The sequence below is a fragment of the Hypanus sabinus genome, chromosome 4 (assembly GCF_030144855.1).
Source record: "Hypanus sabinus isolate sHypSab1 chromosome 4, sHypSab1.hap1, whole genome shotgun sequence".
In the NCBI taxonomy this organism is placed as follows: domain Eukaryota; kingdom Metazoa; phylum Chordata; class Chondrichthyes; order Myliobatiformes; family Dasyatidae; genus Hypanus; species Hypanus sabinus.
This window is the reverse complement of record NC_082709.1, coordinates 33946554-33968916: the sequence shown is the minus strand read 5'-3', so window position 1 is coordinate 33968916 and position 22363 is coordinate 33946554. Positions and strand designations below refer to the sequence as shown.

At 37.0% G+C, this 22363-nt stretch overlaps 1 protein-coding gene across 2 annotated transcripts in view; it reads left to right on the top strand.

The window, feature by feature from the left end:
- nckap1 (NCK-associated protein 1) overlaps positions 1-22363 on the top strand; it is a 161459-nt gene that overhangs the window by 86804 nt on the left and 52292 nt on the right. For both annotated transcript variants that reach the window (XM_059966809.1, XM_059966808.1), the window contains exons 19-23: positions 5935-6074; positions 6700-6831; positions 8215-8433; positions 8518-8648; positions 14643-14740. In XM_059966809.1, coding sequence (XP_059822792.1) covers positions 5935-6074; positions 6700-6831; positions 8215-8433; positions 8518-8648; positions 14643-14740 — 720 coding nt within the window. The remainder of the gene's footprint in view (positions 1-5934; positions 6075-6699; positions 6832-8214; positions 8434-8517; positions 8649-14642; positions 14741-22363) is intronic.

Genomic DNA, 22363 nt, shown 5'->3' with positions numbered 1-22363 from the left:
GAAGCATTCTCTGTACGTGCTGAACAATTGATGGTGCTAAGAGATCCTGTTGTTCCAAATCTGTACTGTCAATGCTGTACCCAATCCTAAATAGTAGTGGATGACTAAATAATTAACAGGAGGCCTCATGCATTTGCTTTAGGTGAAGAAGGACAGTCAGCACATGGAACAGCGTGCACAATTTCCCCTTCAAACTACACAGCATCCTGACTTGCACATATTTAACTCTTCCTTTATTGTTGCTGGCTTAAAATCCAAGAACGCCTTTTGTTACAGTAGTGTATATCTATCCTTGCCACATATCTCTGTACAGAAAAGGATAGGATTCAAGATACTAAGTTTGAGAGGGAGATTAGAATGGAACCTAGTAACAAGAGGCTAGGTTTAACAGGAGAAGTCTGTAACCTTTCAACAGCCATAAGGAGAACTAGAAAGCATAGGGTAATGCGGATGCCATATGTGACTCCATTTGATAGAGCTATGGCAGGGCTGGCTCTCTGGTTTGAAAGATTGAAATTGAATATTGCAAAAAAAAAACTAATGTGCATTTGAGAGATTAAAAAGATCTTTCTCTTTGAAGAGGGAAAAGAAATGGAAGAAGGATTGGTGGAGCCCTTTGGGAGGAAGAAGGTCTTAAAAGGGATGGGAAGGAAATGTAATGTCTGTTATCATTATCTGGTCAGGAGAACCTGGTCATCAAGTTATTTGTGAACTGTGGTCCTCTTAGAAGGGGCATTATTGTAAAGAAAACAAACCAACGTGTTTGATTCATGACTCGGATTTAATAAGCAAAGGGAAATGCCCAAAGATCTGAACTACAGATTAAAGGGGTTCAGTCTCAGTGGAAGAGGTGTACGTTTGTTGCCTACATTTTGAAGTGAGGGATCTTAAGAGATGTCTGATAGTGGAGAATAGTCACAGTGAATTAACTTCATTCTCCAAGATAACCCTGAATTACTGGGCTATTTTGTTGTAGAGAGAGATGACCAGTAATGCAGATCCAGTCGAATCTGATGATGGATGACCAAACTGCTGGGTCAGATGGTGGATCTTAGACCTAAAAAAAAAAGTGCTCGTGTAAGATAATAGCTTTTGCATCTCTGATTTCAGGCTGATATGTTCAATCTGATGGTCAATATGAATGGACTGTAAATCTTTCAAATATGCAAAAACATTGTATGTGGCTTGTTCACAGCAGCACAGTTAGCATCTTTTGAAAGGTCAGTTCTGAATTGATCATTCTTATCAGATATGAAGTATAATGCTTTAACATGCCAACTAAAATGAAAGTGAATTTGTAAGCTCTTATTCTTGTGACTTAAAAGTTCAAGAAATAGGCTGTACTAAAATAAAGTCCCATTTTTTTTTTCTCCTATGCCTGAAGTTTGGCTGACCAGTAGTTTTATACTTGAATCAAAAATTGTATGTTCAGGATCTACAGGTAATTTAGCTGGTGCTTCCTATGTTTTAAGAGTGCATGATATTATCTGAGCCACAGTCTTGAAGCATTAAACTGAAGTTTTCTTTTAGTTTGAATAGCAGGAAATATTATTAAGCATTCTTTTTCAGGGAAGGTGTCACTTTTATCCTGGCTAGTATTTTTCCTAGTTCCAAACAAAAGTCTTGCTGATGCTTATGTTCTACGTAAACAAAAACTCACATCTTGAACATTTCAGACATTTTACAGGCTTATCAGTAACAAGATTTTTTTTTAGCCAAGCACTGATTTGACTTCAGGCAGTTAATGACATTTGTGGTGGTGTGATATCACCAGGGTAAGTCTGTAGTCTTTGAGCAAAGCAAAATGCTATGTTGCAATCATTTTAACATGATCTGTGAGTACTTGACGTGGGTTTCAGAGGCTAGACTAGCATTTACTGCTCAATTCTAATTATCTTTAAGAAATTGCTGAGCCTTTTGGAGTGCCTTTGACATAACGCCATGAGGTTATTAAATAATAATAAAAAGTGGTTGTATTAAACTGATATGGATTTAAGATTTGCTTATGAAAATATTAGGAATAAGCAAGTCACCTTGAATTTGGCAACTCTAGCTAATGCAGGGCCACTGTGATTGGTTCTGGAGCCTCAACTGTTCATTAAAACTGAACCAGAGTGTAGATTATTGGTGTTATATAGATGGGCTCAGTAAATAAGTGAGAATGTGCAAATGGTATGTAATGTGGAAAAACTTGGGTATAAGAAATTAAAAGAACAGTTCAAAAATAGCATGAGACTGAAAAGTTTTGACACTGAAAGAGACCTGGATGCCCTTCTTTGCTAATCATAACGTTAACATCAGTGATGGATGAGGGTTGAATGATCTACATTTATATATGTCTTTGAACTGCTGCTGTCCTAGTAGAGTTCTCTTGTTAGGTAGGAAGTTCCAGGATTAAAAATGGTTCACAATAGAGGAGTATATTCCATGTCAGGAGAGTATGTGAAAATTGGGGAGATGGCAAAACAAACATTGAAGAAAAGTGGAAAGATTTTGGAACAGCTGGAACTGTGACAAAGAGACTTGTGGTTGAATATCTGCCACTTGTAAATGGAGTGCTTTGTCAGCAGCTAAATCATCTTTTAAAGAAACAATGCCAAATTTGCTTTCTCTGGTATACTGTATATGCTACTATGTACATTAGGTTGGTTGTTAATCTTGTCACATGACTATTTCCCTGCTGATTGCCTTGTCAAACATTTATTAGAAAACTAGTTGATCAGGTGAGTTGGAGACATGATGCATAGATAAATAGTGAACTGAATGACATGTCTTTTGATTTGCAATAGTTTAATTGTTGCTATTCATATGTCAAATCAGTTGTTTATAAAAGCAACTTTAAGAAGACTGGGGAAAATATCACATCTGTGAGGTGCCACAATGCAGTTTTGTCACCACTCAGTTTCAGTGCTGGACTGAATTTCCTTCTCAGCTTTTTTTTGCTTGTCAAGAATAGGGAAAGAAGCCTTTATATTATACTAGATCCAGTTTTAAGCAGGTTCTTATTACTGCCTAGATAAAAAGTCAAAATTGTTAGAAACATAGCAAGGCAAGCAGTGTTGATGATCAGTGTTTCAAATACTTCATCAGAACTGCCACAGTGAACAAGCAAGTCAGAGGCTTGGGAAGGAACAGATGAGACACAGACGAACCTGAAAACTGTTTGAGTAATGGAAATTTGCACTATAGAATCAGTAAACCACTAACCAAAAATTCTAAAATATAATTAAAACTCGTATTCACTATTTTTTTCTCATAAATTCTGAGATTGTTTATCAAGAAATACACAAAGGTGCAGGTGCTGGAGGCAGCATCTGTGGAGGGCAAAAGACAGTAAATATTTTCAATCAAAGCCCTTCACCTGGACTGAAAAGGAAAAGGGGAGATAACTAGTATATATTAAAAAAAAGTGGAGAGAAAGAGTGAAGCTGGACCTGGCAGGTGATAATCTTTTTCAACATGTACTTCTTGATGCACACACAGATGATGTGGCCTCACATTACAGAAAGCATTAAGTGGAATGTTTTCCTAGGAAATCATAACACTCCCTGTAACATGGAGTCAGTCACCTGTTTAGGGGATATCAGTTGTAATCTAACTACACTTGACTTTTGCAGGATTTATTGGCTGGGACACATGAAACACTAAGAGCACAGCTTCAGCAGACTACTTGAATAGTCTAAAATATTTAGATAGCTCAGAGCTCTGATACACTAAACCAACTGCATTGGTGGTGCTTCCTGCACCTGTGTGGATTTCGTCAACTTCATTAAACTTGTCTCCAACTTCCACATTGCCCTCAAATTTGCCCCCTCATACCTCTTGTTCCCAGCTGCCACCCCACCAGCCTTGGTGTCCAGCACATAATTCTCCGTAAATTCTGCTATCTCCAGCGCTATCCCACCACCCAGCACATCTTTCCCTCCCCTTCTCTCTACCCTATGTGACTCCCTAGTCCATTCATCCTTCCCCACTGATTTCCCTTCTGGCACTTATACTTGCTAGCAGAACAAGTGCTACACCTGCCCCTACACTTCTGCCCTCTCTACCATTCAGGGCCCCAAAAAGTCCTTCCAGGAGAGGCAACAGTCCTTCCTGTTGGGGTGGTTTACTGTATCCAGTTCTCCTGGTGTGACCTCCTGGATATCGCTGTGCCCGACACAGATTGGGGGAGACTGCTTCGCTGAGCGCCTTCCACCAGAAAAAGCAGAATTTCCCAGTGCCCACCCAGTTTAATTCCACGTACCATTCCCATTCCAACATTACAATCCACAGCCTCTACTGTTGCGATGAGGTTACACTCGGCTTGGAAGAGCAACACCTTATATTGCATCTGGGTAGCTCACAACCTGATGGCATGAAAATTCATTTCTTAAACTTCCAGTTATACCTCTTCTCCACCCCCAACATTTCCCATTCCCATTGTCTTCTCTTTCCTGAACTCCTTACATGCTAATCACCTGCCTCTGGTGCTCCTCCCCCTTTTCTGTCTTCCATGGCCTTCTGTCCTCTCCTATCAGATTGCCACTTCTCCAGCCCTTTATCTTTCACTAATCAATTTCCCAGTTCTTTATTTCACCACTTCCCCTCTCCCCCCCCCCCCACCCCGTTTTTACCTATCACCTTGTGGTTCTTCCTCCCCTCCCCCCACTTTCTAACCCTGACTCTTCATCTTATTTTCCAGTCCTGATGAAGGGTCTCAGCCTGAAACATTGACTCTACTCTTTTCCAGAGGTGCTGCCTGGCCTGCTGAGTTCCAGTATTTTGTGTGTGTTGCTTGGATTTCCAACATCCTGTTTGAGTCTACATCAAAACTAGTGCAGTTATTGCTGAAAGTCGTTTGAAAGAGACTGCTTAAAAGCAAGAAGGTCAAAAACTAGAGTATGCTCTGATATACACCTACCAAGTAGAGAGTATGGAACACCTTTCCTCTTGTATAGAAGATTCTCTATTCTCTTTGTCTATCAAAATGTTAACTTTCTGACTTGGGGAGATGATTGCTGCACATTGTAGCTTGTGGGAAGTATTATAAAATAATTTATAAAATATGAAAATATAAAGAACCTTTGTTCTCGATTTTTAAATTTATTTTTGTGAGAACTAGTTCTGTTTCTTGCTGGTAAAGTACGAAGTTAGACATGAGGTTCTGCAGGTGCTGGAAATCTAGAGCAATACACACAATGAGCTAGAGGAGTTCAGCAGGTCCGGTAGCATCTATGGATGAGAATAAACAGTTGATGTTTCAGGCTGAGACAACTTCATCAGGATCCTGATGAATGGTCTCTGCCTGAAGCATTGATTGTTTATTCCCATGCATAGATGCTGTCTGACCATACGAAGTTACTTAATAGGGTTCTCTTGCTGATCATGAATACTTCTAATCTGGCAGAAAAGAAGTGAGTTAATGTGGAGAAATTGTGCAGTAAAATGATTCAGGGAGAATCAAAAGAGAAATAATGAAGGACCATGAATCTCCTTTGCATGTCATAGCATTTTATTTGCTGATATGGAAGAAAAATGTTGTACACAAAATGTACATATTGTGCATTTAATACTGAGCTGTATAGGTTTTGTATGTTGCATAAAGAGCAACTCAATTTGCCTAAAACTTTGTTTTCATAAAATCTGAAAGCAGTCACAGTATAATATTTAAAGTTCATTTAGAAAATGTGTAGCTAGTTTCAGGAAAAATGTATTGAAGAACAACCTAATATTTTGCTACTTGCATATACAGTAGCTTTTCATTCATTCAATAGAGAACAAACAGAATGTTTTACAAAATGGAAAAATTTGCATCTGTTAAATTGAAAAATTCACAACTTTTTTAAAGTCATATGTACTTGGTGGGATTAAATTTATATTAATATGCTAATGGTGGTAGTTTGGACATGTTTATCTCAAGCTGCTTTAAAGATTACACTTTTTGTTCTGTAGTTATTGCCAAAGCATTGTGCCAAGACCATCAGTCAAGCAGTGAATAAAAAGTCCAAAAAACAAACTGGAAAGAAAGGGGAGCCTGAAAGGGAGAAACCTGGAGTAGAGAGCATGAGAAAGAACAGGCTACTGGTTACCAAGTGAGTAGTCTTCAACTCATTTTTGTTATGGTCATTTTATTTTTCTTTTCAAAGATCAAGGTTTTAAAATAAACTTGAAGAGATAACACTTCCAAGATTGATTTATTGTATTAAATTTCCTTACAATTTGTACTAACTCCTTATTGAAATTTGATGTTACCTTTCATTTACCAACCTCATGAGTAGCTGCTTCATTTAGGAAATTAAGCTACCATAAAGTACTACATAATTTAACTATTGTGAATGTTTTCTTTGATTTTAACAAGCTTAAACTGATCAATGTATTGTGATTGTGTTGTAAGCTTATGAGGGGGAAAAAGTTTCAAAATAAATCAGAATGAAGTTAATTTAAATATTAGGAAAAGAGAATATTTTAATAAGAAAAACTGGAGTGACATGGAAGTAAAATGAATTTGGCTCATTCTAAATTAATATTGATGAATTGGGGCAGGAGTATCCAGCACTGTGGTATTATAACTAGGCTTAAAATAGATGTGTGTGTGTTTATATAATGCACTTAAAATAATTTTGAGCTGCTTTGAGATTTTTGGAATTTGTTATGCAGCAAATGAACGAATTGCTGTTGTAATTGTCTTGCTCACTTTTTAAAAATTTTGTTTTTCAGTTTGGATAAACTGCACACTGCTCTCTCTGAGCTTTGTTTCTCTATCAATTATGTTCCTAATTTAGTAGTCTGGGAGCATACCTTTACACCTCGAGAATATCTCACTTCGCATCTGGAAATCCGCTTCACTAAGTAAGAATTTTTTTATGATGGTGAAAGAAATATTGTGCACGGAATTGTAGGATATTTAAAGATAACAATTTCAAAAGGCCAATAATGCAAAAGAAAATCCACTTTTCAAGCCAAGGCAAAAATCTTGAAGAACTTATTAGTATATAGTGGAGAGCCAGTACCCAGTTGCATCCCCTTCATTTCAGCTGTACAGAGTGCACTCAAATCCTTGGTAATTTTTCCACAATAAAGATACAAGAATTAGCAATTTAGTAGTTAAAGTAATTAGAGAACTATAGTTAGTTTAAAAAAATCTTCTAGGGTTCTTTTGGAAAGAGAAATTAGGAGGATATTCTATATAAAGGGGGCCATTCCTACCATGCTGTAATCGCCCTGATGATTTATAAATTAAATTTGTACAGCTCTGTGAACATTATGGATTCATTTCCTGTACTATGCCGAGTTAGCTGATATCAGTTAGTGTGAAAGGGTGTTGTAGCCTCTTAAATTGAGATGAGCAATATTGACTAGTTTTCTGATTATCTTGGAATCAGTGCTGAAAATTCAAGGCAACAGGTATATTGGGTTTCTTGCATTGTTCCCTCTGACGGGGCTAATAATGTCTAGACCTTTACATAAATAACCATTTGAGAGCGATGCCTGATATCGTGGCACTGTATTAAATTGAAGAATTACTGCTGTAGAAAAGAAAACTGGTATATTGTTTCACAAAAGGTTTTTCCCCTATCCCAACCCATCTGCAAAGATGTAGTTCAACAAAATATCCAAGTATTTCACCATCCAGCTATTTTTAGGTTTGTATGTCAAAGGCAAAGTAGAAAATTTAAACTGTAACTTAACATTCGGACTCAAAGGTGCTATTGTCAACTGAAATAACTTTATATTTTATTTATGAACTGTCAAACGGGTAAAAGCTTTGGTGTGTTAAAATTATTATCTTTCTTCACTTTTTCCTCAACCATTTTTGACCTGTATGGGTATATTAGCTCTATTTAAGATTAGAAATCGTTCTATCTGAATTATTTCTCAAAGTACATTTATTGTACTTGTTTAGTTACGTGTAATCAATCTAAAAATAAAACCTGCCTGATCTGGTGGACCTAGCTCCTGATCATTTGTGTCATCAGCAAGAACTTAACTAAGAATATAAAACAATTGCAGAATTTCCAGTATCTTTAAAATTAACATTATAAAGTCAAAAACAGTGGTCACTGATGATGACCATTTTTTTTCCTTTATATAGTGCTGATACCGACTAGACAATTTGGCTTTGTATCCATACTTTTGAAGAAAGTTGAGTCCTGCAAGTATGTTTTATCATGTCATTGTACATAAGTGCAATAGTTCAACTTTAAAATATACTAATTTAGATTTAAATTTCAGGTCAATTGTGGGAATGACAATGTACAATCAAGCTACACAAGAGATTGCTAAGCCTTCTGAGCTTCTGACGAGTGTGAAAGCTTACATGACTGTACTTCAATCCATAGAAAATTATGTGCAGATTGATATTACCAGAGTTTTCAACAATGTCCTTCTTCAGCAGACACAGCATTTAGATAGTCATGGTGAACCTACCATAACCAGTTTATACACTAATTGGTAAGTATTGAAACTATGTATTTTCAAATTATGAGAATATGTGATGTTACATGTTTTAAAGCAACCTTATTTACATTTACACAGGTATCTGGAAACTCTTCTGCGACAAGTGAGCAATGGACACATTGCATACTTTCCAGCTATGAAGGCATTTGTCAATCTGCCCACTGAGAGTGAACTGACATTTAATGCAGAAGAATATTCAGACATCTCTGGTAAAGAAACTCAAAAATATTCCCCACTGAATATCCTTGATGGTCATTTAATCTCTTGAAGCCATTTAGACATTTGCCTGTCCAGACGGTTCTGTTAACCCACCTCTGTTTTTCCATGACCTTATTTGCCTCAATGTTCTGTCTGTTTCTGACTAGTAATAGCAGAAATCAGACCTATCTACTGCCAAGAAACCACTCTTGTGAAATGGCACATTGCATGTTCATTTGGTGAATTAAAATGTTTTTCAATAGAAACGATTGAAAATCGAAAGGATTTAACTTTGTCTTCCTTTTCCGTTTTCTCCCTTCCTCTAATGAAGGAATGAACCCTTGTTGTTTCTAGTTCCATGGATACTATTTTTCTAAACTCTGCTTCTTTCAATTATCTCCAATGATGTTTGGAAACCTTTAAATTGTCACAATTCTAGGGCAAGCCTAAAACAAATCTGCTTGTTTAGCCAATCTATCAGTGTTAGCCTAAAATGTATACTTAGTGGATTTACTTCAGTAGCTTAAGGATCGCAGTTAGAAGTGAGTCCTTTTCTATGGAAATATACTAATGTTAATTATATCGCTATTCAGAAAAAGTGTGTGATTCACGCAGATATGTTCTCGTGAAATTACTATTGAACATGCATCTTTAAACTTCAGTTATCTGAACATACACTTGTTAAATATATTCAAACATAGATTTCATTCAATTAATCGTCACAAATTTTAAATTTGTCAGTATCCAATGTGCTCTGCAGAAAAATGCTTGGCACAGCTGTGTTCCCTAAAGCTTTAAAACAATCTATTTGCTGAAAGATCTTAATTCTACAGGAAGTATAAATTTAATTACAAGCCAGAGATGTAATGATATTAAATTGCATTACCTGAAATATTCTTCAATCAATCACACCCATTTTGAATAAAATACTTTTAATGGTATTAGCTCTGTTATCTGAGTTTATAATGTAACTTAAATTATGCTGTGGACTATTCAGTTAATCTGGATTCAGATTAATCTAGATTGCACAATTAATATATAATATATTTAACTTCAGCATTCAGTAACCCACCAATGCATGATGCAAATTGTCTCTCCATTCTTTAAGAAGGGAGGGAGACAAAAGATAGAAAATTACAGGTCAGTTAGCCTATCTTCAGTGGTTGGCAAGAATATGGAGTCCATTATTAAGATGAGGTTTCGGGTTCTTGGAAGCACACAATAAAATAAACCGAAGTCAGTATTTTTTTTCCCTGACAAATCTGTTAAAATTCTTTGAGGAAATAGCAGGCAGTATAGATAAAGGAGAGCCAGTGGATATTGTTTACTTGGATTTTAAAAGGCCTTTGACAAGGTGCTGCACAAGAGGCTGCTAAACGAGGTAAGGTATTACGAAACTGCATAGAAAGATATTAACATGAACAGAAGATTGGCCGAGTGGCAAAAGGCAAAGAGTGGGAATAAAGGGGGCCTTTTCTGGTTGGCTGCTGGAGACTACTGGTTTTCAACAAGGGTTTGTGTTGGGTCCATTACTTTTTGCATTATATGTTAATGATTTGGATAATGGAACTGATGGCTTTGTGGCCAGGTTTGCAGATGATATGAAGATGGGTGGAGGGCAGGTAGTGTTGAGGAAATAGGATGTCTGCAGAAGGACTCAGACCAATTGAGAGAATGGACAAAGAAGTGACAGATGGACTATAGTGTAGGGAAGTGTATGATGTACTTTGGTAGAATGAAAAAAGGTGTAGACTATTTGTTAAACAAACAGCAAATTCATAAATCAGAGGAGCAAAAACGTGGGAGACCTGGTGTAGGAGTCCCTGAAGGTTAACTTGTAGCAGTAATAAGGAAGGAAAATACAATACTAGCATTCATTTCAAGAGCACTAGAATATGAAAGCAAGGAGGTAATGCTGTGGCTTTACAAGGCTTCGGTCAGACCACCTCTGGAGTATTGTAAGCAGTCCTAGGCTCTGTATCTGATATGGCATCGAAGAGAGTCTAGAGGAGGTTTATAAGAATCATGGAAAAGAAAGGGTTAACATGTGAGAGATGCTGGACAGCCCTGTGCCTGTACTCACTGAAGTTTAACAGAATGAAGTATGTCTCATTGAAACTAACCCGTATTGAAAGGCCTAGCTAGAGTGGACATGGAGAGGATGGTTTCAATAGTAGGAGGGTCTCAGACCAAAGGGCACAGCCTCCAAATGCAAAGATGTCCCTTGTGAAATGAGATGAGGTGGGATTTTTTTAGCCAGAGGGTCATGAATCTATGGTATTCATTACCACAGATGGCTGTGAAGGCCTAGTTATTGGGTATATTTAAAGCAGAGGTTGATAGGTTCCTAATTATTAAGAACATCAAGGGTTATGAGCAGTAAGCAGGAGAATAGGGTTTAGAGGGGAAATAAATCAGGCATGATTGAATGGCAGAGCAGACTTGATAGGCTGAATGGCCTAATTCTGCTCCTATGTTTTATGGTCTTGTGGTCTAAAATTACTTTAGGAATGAGAGGAGGTATGAACATACTTGTAGAGGAGTAAACTCCTCTTGGGTTCCAGCCAGGTACAAGTATCGATTTTAACTGATGTTTTGATGACAAACTCATCACCTTCATCAGGGATGATGTCTGGGCACATCTAGCCCAGTGGTATTTATACCCCTGTTGTCCATCGCTCCTAAGCGGTTTGTCCGTTTCCAATCAAGTTTCAGCTGTCCTACTTTGTTCACAATCGAATTCCAGTTCTTGCTTAGAGCGAGACCATCATCTTAGTTAAAATTCTTTTCCTCTAGTTTTATTTCAATGGCTTCCTTCACCAGGTTGTCCTAAAAGCCATTAGCGCGGAAGAGTAGTTTTGTGCCATCAAAGTCAATCCTCCGGCCATTGCAAATGCAGTGTTCTACTACTGCTGATTTCTCCGGGTAACCCAAACAGATACACCTGTGCTTCTTGATGCAGGTGTCCACCAGGGAAATCCTGTAAATGGCAGCCTTCCTGAGTCCCTGGTCATCTTTGACCTGCATAAGCTGTGATTTAAGCTACCTTACAGATTTTTGGGTGGTATTAATCCAGTATTTTTTCAGGATCCCGGTGATGCTTTCAGAAACCGTGGAAATGTACAGAAGACAGGCAGTAGGGACGGGTTCCTCTCATGATTAGGTTTCCTAGCTTTTCCATCTGTTCTTTTAGGGAAATCTGATTGGATGAGGACTAACCAATCAGGTGGGATGGATGACAGGGGCATAAATAACTACTAGACTAGACATGTCCAGGCATCATCCCTGATGAAGACGGCAAAAGTTTGTGATAGAAACCTTGGTTAAAATTGATACTTGTACCCGGCTGTAAGCCCAAGAAGAGTTTATTCATCATGTACATCAGGAAAGCACTAGCTCTATTTTTATAAAGGTATATCAAATTATATTGGGTAAAGACAATGGAGATTAAAAAAAAACTTACCATTAGTTGAAATATCAGGGACCAGCGGATAGAATGAAGGTGATTAGTAACATGACATGACAAAGTGACATGAAGATAAATGTATCTTAAGTGAGTGGCTGAAGTATTGAATGTCCGGTTGGGGTAGAACTGTAGACAGATTCAGTTAAAGTATTATAAGTCACTTGAGAGAGGATGAAATCAGTTGGATTGCTCTGAAGTACTTGATGGGCTAAATGGCCTCCTTCCACGCTGTAATCGTTGGGATACTCCTGAATACATCTTTAAGCTGGTATACTGATTTAAAAAAAACATTTATTCAGTGGTCCAAGATGTACTGTCGTCTTGAACTATAATGCAAGAATCATGTCTTTTGGATTAGACACATACCTTTTCATAAATAAACTGTTCAACTGACTGGAAAGCATTTGTCCGTAAACATTTTCTTCCAAAAATGCTGATGGTTGCCAGTGTTCTCTGGCACATGCGGATGGCTTTTCTTTAAAAAAGGTGTCTGTTTCTTCACTGCATTTAAATTACCAATCATGAATGTAACTGCATACTTTCACTGCAGACATAATCAAGACCATGTTTATACTTCTGGTAAATAACATTCATGAAATAGCATTGTGACCAGATTTTATTTCACACCATCTCTGACTTGTATCCAAAGGGACTGACTAGTGTCTAATAATAATCAACAGGAGCAAAACCTTTACATGCTGTCTCAGCTGAGTCATAAAGTTAAGTGGTTATAGCTCTTTGGTATGCAAGGATTATTTTATAAGCTAAAAAACCCATAAAATCAATTTCTGGCTAATGTGCAGAACTAAAATTTTAAAAGTCCTGTTCCATAAAACTACATCTGAACTTAATTTGCCAGACAAATTATAGATTTTCAGTTGATTTGTATTAAGGCCTCGGTGTAACTCTGATACAGTGCAATTAGATTGTTTTCAAAAATGGCCAAGAGTTAAATTTTTGAATAGCTTGCGAATTTTAAAGGGACATTCATTCACTTCTGCAGTGAAGAATAAAATAATTGAATTACCTTTTGTTATCTCTATGCCTTATGTTATTTCTTTAGTGTACTCAATTGACTATTGCCCTCTAATTCTATGGAGTAAAAATAACCCCAGCCTCTTGTGCACCTATTAAATATTTCGATTCATTTACCAACTATTTCAATTCACACTCTGCTTTTAAGCTTCAGATTATTTTTCAGCCCTTTCTCATGCTTCCATGTAATACCTCCCTGTGTTAATCTTGAATCTGTAAACTTTTGCTCATTGCTGTTCTGTGCCTTGTTTGTGGTAATTTTGTGCCTGCAAATCCCATTTCCTACTTCAATTCTCAGTGAACTGTGCAGAGCTTCCATTCTGGTCCTCCAGTTTAACTGATTATAAATTATTGCCTTTTATAATAACACCAAATGAATTCTGGGTCTTTTTATATTCAACCTGGTCCATCTTTAGCTTCTCTACCCTCTTGGATATCCCTAAATTTGTCATGTCTTAAATTAGTGCCTTACTTTTCTTGTCAACCTCTTTGAATGTCTCCCTTTCTGTTACTACTCTTAAAAACCACGAATTACCCAGAAAGTTCCACATTTTGCATCATGCCTGCTGTAGATGACAGAAATGTACAAAGTGCCTTCAGGCATGGTTAATTCATCCCATGATTTCTGTTACCCAGCTCTGGATATGCTCTCATAGTCTAAATATTGTGTATCTGATCATGGCCAGAGAATTTTCATATGTTTTTTTTTGTGTTCCAAAGATACTTGTCCTTGTCTTCATGATTGTGCAGCCATTAATAACATTATCCTTTGACACTTCCAGCTTGAATGTTGGTGAAACCTTTTTCTTCTCTTTTACACTTCTTTCAACTATCTTTTTTGTTGCTCTTGGAGTACTTTCATGTATAGAATTAGCTAAGTTTCTCTGTTAGAAACTCCTCTCCATTGCCTTCAATCTCATTCCCTTCCAGCAGCTGTTCCCCCTACTGTTTAACTTAAGGTCAAGATCTGCTTCATTTGTCTTTCCCAGTTTCGATGAAGACTGCTCACTTAAACCTCCGAAAAAAAAGTTATTCAGCATTACCCTTTGTATACTCATTTGTTGCTGTACATCCAAGGGTTTCCTTTCAGCTTCTGGTCCGTCAGCATCAATTCATCCAAAATATTACCATACCATATTCTAGTTTCTAATCTATTCTGGTACTAGTACTCCAGTGTTTTTTTTTGCTGTCTCATGTTGGCCTTGGTATTCCAGTGTCTAAAATTTCTATTTGAGTGCAAATTCCCTGGATGGTACTAAGCAGTAGAAAGTTATTGAAAGTCATTGATTTGTACTGGAATTCTATTCTACATGTTCCGTAATTTGTTTTAGTTTTTCCAGAAGTAAAAATATTATTATTGGCGTTTAAATATATTTATCATTCCCTTATATGCGCAAACTTCATTATTGCAGACAGCTTTTGACAGAATGATTATTAGTTCGATGTCAGACTTGTATGTGTGTAATGGTATATGGACTAACATAGCTTGCATATTTTCCCACAGAAATGAGAGCTCTTTCTGAACTTTTGGGTCCATATGGAATGAAGTTTCTCAGTGAAAGCCTGATGTGGCACATTTCTTCACAAGTGGCTGAACTCAAGGTAGGACAATGGTTGATTACAGCAGTATCAGCTTTCAACTTTTTATACAGATTAAAGATGATAAAATACAGCTTTTTTTAATATTTGCAGCCAGGAAACCTGAACTTCAGTGAAATGGATGTTTAATTTTGTGTATGTTTTAGTATAGATGCTTAATGTCAATATTAAATGAATCTTGATTCTTATTTTAGCAAAAATTCAAAGTAAATACATTGTCAACGTACACATATGTCACCATCTACAACTCCAAGATTCATTTTCATGTGGGCAATCACAGTAAATATAAGAAGTACAATAGAATCAATGAAAGACCACACACAACAGGGCAAACAACCAATCTGCAAAACAAACAACAAACAGTTCAAATGCAAAAGGAATGATTTTAAAAAAAAGAAAATAATAAGAAGAAACTAAGCAATAAATATGGAGAACATGATATGAAGAGACCATGAAAGTGAATCCATAGGTTGGAGGAATAGTTTGATGGGGTGAGTGAAGTTGTCCCCTCTGATTCAAAAACCTGATGGTGGAGGGGTAATAACTGTTCTTGAACCTCGTGGAGCAGGTCCAGTGGATCCTGTACCATCTTCCTGATGACAGCAGCGAGAACAGAGCATCCCCTCAGTAGTGGGGTTTCCCTGTTTATGGATGCTGCTTTACTGCAACAGCACTCATGTAGATGTGCTCATGGTGGGGAAGGCTTTACTCTTGATAGACTGGGCTGTATCCACTACTTTTTGTGGGTTTTTCTGTTCAAGAGCTTTGGTGTTTCCATAGTAGGCTATGATGCAATGAGTCAATATACACTTCATTCTACATCTATAGATGTTAAAGTTTTAGATGACATGTGGAATCTTTGCAAACTCCTAAGAAAGTAGAGGCAGTGCCATGCTTTCTTCGTAATAGCACTTACGTGCTGGACCCAGGACAGATCCTCTGAAATTATAACATTGTGGAACTTAAAGTTGCTGACTGTCTCCAACTCTGATCCCCTGTTGAGGACTGGCTTGTTGACTTCCAGCTTTCTCTTCCTGAACTCACTAATCAGCTCTTAGTCTAATTAGCTAAATGTCTAGAGATCTGTAAGGTTCCAGAGAATCTTTCACATTTAATGTGTTCAACAAATTTGAACTGCTGAACGTATGACATGATGGATTTTGATGCATGTGACCTCAAGGGATCTTAGTAAAATTCAAGGCATTGGTTTTTTTGGGCAGAAGGGAGAACACTGGGAATCAGCCCTGAGGTGAATCAGATTATGGTTATTATTTTAGGGCAATTAACATGCAGTTAGAGTTCCTAGAGGTGCTTCCCTGAGCCCAGCTATCTTCAGCTGCTGTGCCATTTATGATAGGACAAGAACTGGGGGGGGTGGGGTTGCTGCATATTTTAATGGATGTATCCATTGATTTTTAAAAAAGTTGCATCAAAAATGTACAAGTTTATATTTTAGTCAAGAGTACCTACATTAGTACTGATATTGAACTAAAACTTTTTATTGGCAATTAAATTATAGAGTGCTCCTCTTATTTAGAATCTAGCTCTCTTGTTGGATTTGCCCTATTCCTTTTTTAAAAAATTTAAATAGTTCATTCTTTTTTTGCATGTGCCTCTATTGGTTATCATTTGGATATGGCTGCTTTTTGTGCCTGTGGAGTTCAGTTGCATCCCCAGAGTTTCTGTGTTGCTATTTTTTTTAGTATCCAATTTACACACGAATGAAGCAAATGGAGCCAAGTACTCGTCCACTTACATAAAAATTTATCATCTAAGTGTGCTTGCTGTTATATTTGTGTTCTTTTCTCATCATAAATTCTTATGTCTGCATCATGATAGGAACTGGCAATATAAACTTGAGCCGTTGTGAAGCTTATCTTAAATTGCACTCCAGTGCTCTGATTTCTGTGCATTCAGAATTCCATATGCTGCGGTATTTATGTAAAATATTCACAAATGTAAGCAATGAATATCTTTTAAAATGGAGATTGTATTATGTGAAACAGCACACACAAAATGCTGGAGGAACTCAACAGACCAGCCAGCATCTATAGAAAAGAGTACTCTTTTTCCATAGATGTTCCCTGGCCTGCTGAGTTCCTCAGCATTTTGAGTGTGTTGCTTGGATTTCCAGTATCTGCTGGTTTTCTCTTGTTTGTGATTGAATTATGTCACTATCCCTTGGGCTGGGTGCCATTTGATCTTGCTTCATCTGAAGAATCGTAGATCTAGTCAGGCGCAGGCCCTTTGTCAACATATGCTCGGTGGCTGTTGCAGATTTGGTGGGCCAGAGTGTTGATATTCTGGATATAGTAACTTTGATATTTGATTAATATGTTATTGGAATGTTGCAGGTTTCCAAAGAGATATTTTATCCTGTTGTCACAAGTAGTGCTTGAACTTTTTAGGTTACATTTACCACTTCTAAGTAGGTTTGTTAACTCTAATAATTGTTGGATTTGCCCCTTGGAATATTGTCCAGTGTGCTGATGCCATCATGAAATAAGAATTTTACATTATCATTTAATTGTGAGCAGTGCCTTGGACACTGTTAATAATACTCCCACATTTAACTTAAAACATTCCAATATCACAAATGGCTGCTTTTCTATAATGACTGTTTAAAGAATGTTAATTGTGAAGTTTACATTTCTCACTTCATCCTATCATAGGCTAATATCTGGTTTCAGGACTTGATAGATATTTTTCATTCCATGCTTCAAAGACATCTTGTATGAATAATTTTGTGTGGAACTAATTTGTACTTGTATAACAAAATAACTTGCAGGATCATATTTAAGCATTAGTCCATTGTAAAGTGATCAGGCATTTGATACCAGGTGGACATACTGTCAATGTCAAATTTTTTAAAAATGTTGTTCTTCAGTGAAATAATGTTGAGCTATCAGATCATTCCCAGCTTGAATATTTAATTAAATAACCTACTGCACCTAGGATGTTTTAACATTTGCTAACATTCATACCAAGTTTTTAAAAGATTACTTTCTGAACATACTTCATTGAGATTGTGATCTTAATGTGAAACAACTGCAGATTTATTTTTTGTACTTTTTGGAATTTTGAAATTGTAACAAGAAGCTGCAGGATATAAAAGATTAAGGTATGCACAAATACCGATGTAAACTTAACATTTGAGGGGAAAAGATACTGTTATGCTTTCAACAGACTAACTTTATGGTATTTTGTAACTATTAGTTGATCATACTTAGTGCTGATACTGTCAATGCATTGATTGGAAGATAGAAGGGAGAAGTCAAATTTTAGAAATGGTTGAGTTGTTTAGTATACTACGTCAGTGTGAGAGAGCCAATAGCTGTAAATTTCTGGTCAGCATATAGAAATAAAAAGGTGCAATGCTTCTAATATACGCATACTAAAGTACAAAACAAGGATAATGAACTGTTTCTACAAAATTGGCATAGCTCCAAAGTAAAATGAAAACCAGACTCATATGAAGTCTTATGATCAATGCCACTGAATATTGAGTGAACAAATTAAATTCCTCTTTATTATGTTACAAGATTTTGGCAGGTGTTCATTTGTCTATGAAAAATTGCAATCGATAGTTTTGTTAATAAATGAGAACTAATTACCATTGGAATAATTACTTGTGAAACAAGAGACCTACTGATGGATCTCGGCCCGAAACATTGACTGTACTCTTTTTTTCCATAAATGCTACCTGACCTGTTGAGTTCTTCCAGCATTTTGTGTGTGTTGGTTGTGAAATGCTGGATATAGCTTAGGCTTATCACAAAATCTTAGTGATATGAACTTGGAAATTATGATTGGTGTTCAACTGTTAAACAAAAAGTTCCCTTTCTCTCTCAGTTAAAAAGAAGTAGAATGGGTGATATTCATCAGTGTTAACTTTTATTACACTTGGTACTAAATGAGTAGTATTCAACAAGTCATTGAAACCCATAAAAATTCAATCCTATCCCAGAGATGCTAAAGATGGGATATGAATTTGTGCCTTTTATATTGTAAAATATTTTAATTTTCAATGTCACTTTACAGAAAACATGTCTGGAGAAAGCATTAAGTACGTAGAATTCATCTGTAATTTCATGTGTTAAAGACTAGTAATTCAGAGACCCAACTTCAAAACCCACTGCAGTAGCTTTGAAATTAAATGCAATTAATGAACTGGCATTTGGAGCATATAAAGTCTTGGTAAATGCAAAAAAAACTCATTTTTACTGATGTAAAAATACGCCTGGTTCACTACCTTCAGCAAGAAATCTGCCAACCCTCCCTCTTGTGGATTATGTGAACAGCACCGAACCTTTGTGTCAACTCTTACATAGCCTATGAGATGACCCAGCAATGCCCTCATTTTTACCATGATAGTTATGTACAAGCAGAGAAAGTACCAAAATGATCACTGTGGTTCTAGAAGGTGGCTCGCCAGCATCTTTATGTTGGTAGTTGGGGATAGGTAATAAATACTGGCCTTGCTAGTGAAACTCGTATCCTGAAATTGAATCTGCAACAGAAGACCATTTTGGGAGCAGGGAAAAGGTTGTGGAATTATTGGAGAAGTCTTAGACCAGAGCTGATAATGGGAAACCATTTGGGAATCTTGATGGGGGAGAAGATAAAGAATTGTAAATCTCTATATGTCTAGATAGTAAATTTTGCACTATGGGTCTAGATATGATGACCTTGGCCTGAATGCTACTGATCTATACTGTAATGGTTTTCAATTGATCAGAACATTTAATAAATACTGAGCAGATTTTTTTAATGCATTAAACTGTACATCACAGCATAGATTTCTTCTGAATGTTCCAATTTTCTCCATCAACCTGAAGCTTTACAAGTAGGCTATCAGCAGCTGCAAATTACCCCTTAGAGTAGATTAATTGCAAAATTAAAAAAAAAAATCAAAGGGGGCATTTGACAGAGAGACTGACATTGGGGAATGAGAGCAATGGATTGTTAGCTTGGAACAAACTGGTTGAATATGTCCTGAATTGTAAATGATATACAAGAGCAAAAATACTCTTCAAACCCTGATTACAAAAACTACAACTCTTGCCCTACGTTATTCACCTTCGAGGATTTCCATTTTTACATCTCCGATCAGTTTCAACAACATGAAGAGTTGGCCACAACATAGTAAAGAAAAAAATCTTTACAGGATTTCAACAGCTTGATCTTCTCTAGAAATTTTCCACGTTTGAAGATGAGCCCCATAGGAGAAAAGTTGGACTAAGATTCAACAAGTAATGTACAAATGGGAAAGGAAGTGCAAGGGACTGGTGGGGGAAGGGGTAGAAATTGGCTGATTTTCTTCTATATAAAAATATAGAGATTTAGCTATATGATTTTGTTTGGATTTTTATCAAAAAATGGTATGTCCATAGCCCGGATGTTTCTTAGTCATGTTACTATGCAGTAAAAGCATATACTTTTAAGAGTTCTTCCACGTTGGCAGTTGTGTTTCTTAACCTTTGAAGTGAGTCATTGTCTGAAACACAGGCCAGCAAAGCCAGTTTCCAGGCTGGAATTAATTAATCAGTATCATTTGGAATGACTGCAGAATAGATTGTTGCTTGTCTTGGTCTCTGCACCAAGCACCACTGTGGTTACAGATACAGTGAACTAAACATAATAGCGTGTGGTTCCACCGCGGTATGATTTCTCCTGAGCAACAGCTTCAACCAATTAAGTAGGCATGTATAAAGTTGATCAGGTAAAAAGTGCTAACAAGTTGAATTTGGAAGAGTTATGGGAGGCTGTGGGTTTTTAGTGAATATCAGCGGATTGGTCCAGAGATGGAAGTAGATCAAGGAAGTGGGGAGAGAGGTGTCAAAAATTATTTTAAGTAAATTGGGCAGTATGGAAGTTAGTAAGAAAGCTAATTAAATTGGCAAGTTCTGTGCCTGTGTAGGATGCAGCACCCAATGCAGTTATCAGTTGGGGGGAATGCCAGAATAGGTTTGGGATAAAATCCATCCCAAACCTATTCTGTATTCCCAATAAAAAGCAGGTGTAACCAGGTGTATCTGAAAGCCCATAGCAACATCGTCCATTTGTAAAAAGTGGGAGAAATCAAATAGTATGTTGTTCAGGGTAAACATAAGTTCCACCAGACGGGGAAAGAGTGCATTTTAGAGGGTAACTCAATGGATCTATGTTTTAGAAAGAAATTGAGAACCCCAACATTTCAGTGAATGAGACTTGCTGCATTACAGGCATGTGTAGAAACACCGCTGCCCTTAAATGGAAAATCCTACAAAAAATAGTGAATATGGCCCAGTCTATCACAGGTAAAGCGCTCCGAATCATTGACCACATCTACATGAAACAGTTCCATGTCCATCATCAGAGACCCCCCCCCCCCCCCAACCCCCACCACTAAAGACATACTTTCTTCTCTCTGCTGCCATCAGGAAGAAAGTACAGGACTCACATCACCAGGTTCAGGAATAGTTATTACCCTTCAACCATTAGGCTCTGAACCAAAGGGGATAAGTATTCCTTCTGACTTGTAATGGTGATTGGCAGTCCAACTTAAATTGCATTCCACCACCAACTGGACTTGAGTGTGGTATAGAGAGTTGGAAACTAAATTACCCCAAAAAGCCCTATAGATTGTAAGAAGTGAAAGACAATATTGTGAATTAATTAAAGTCACTCCCATAATTCAATAAAGTTTTTAAATGAAAACTATCAATCCCCTAAGATAGTAGTGAAGCCTGCATTTGATTTCTTTCAACCGTATATGCATCACACTATAATAGAATGTGGTCAACTGTTTCATAATGATGTCAAAACCTACACCAGCCAGAGTGGTGTTTTCCAACTAAACATAAGGAATAATAAAGCATTGAATGCCCAATTCTAAGTCGGGTCAATATAATTCCTTCCTCCTTGTTTTTCTTCCTTTTCCCAACAATTCTATGTATTCTGATAATTCCACTAAAGTTCATTTGCCTTATTGAGATGTTCCCACAGCCAATGCACTCACTTTTAAGACTCTTTATCTTAATTTGGGATACTTGTTGCTCATTTATTCATTTTTATTATTTACTCTTGTATTTGCAAAGTTTGCTGTCTTCTACACTCTGGTTGAACACCCTAGTTTGATTCTTTCATTGATTCTGTTATTATTACTCCATAGATTTATTGAATTTGCCCACAAGAACAAGAATCTCAGGATTGTATTTGGTGACATATATGTATTTTGATAATAAAATTTACTTTGAACTTTGGAAGTATATAGGAATTGAATGTCCTGGCTGTGGGTGTAGATGGAAGGAACTGGACACAGGTGGGAACAAGATATGGTATGTCTAGGTATGAGGAGAAGTACAATGAAGCAAAGAGAGGTAGAAGCAATGGCCCTATCAGGGTAAATTTTGGGTAGGTGGTAGAACTGGGCAGTTCAGGTTTGGGGAATGGAGAGCTATGTGTTCAGAAGGAATTAAGGTGGAGTTGGTGAGGAGAGTGAAGAAATCAATACAGTTGACTGGCATTTGGCAATTAAAAATGAAAAGTTAAGAGGGAAAAAGCTGGAAGGGGGTGTCAGAAAGGGTCATCACTGGGAAGATGTGAGGACTACATGCCCTCAGAGGTGATAGAATGAGGTAGGAG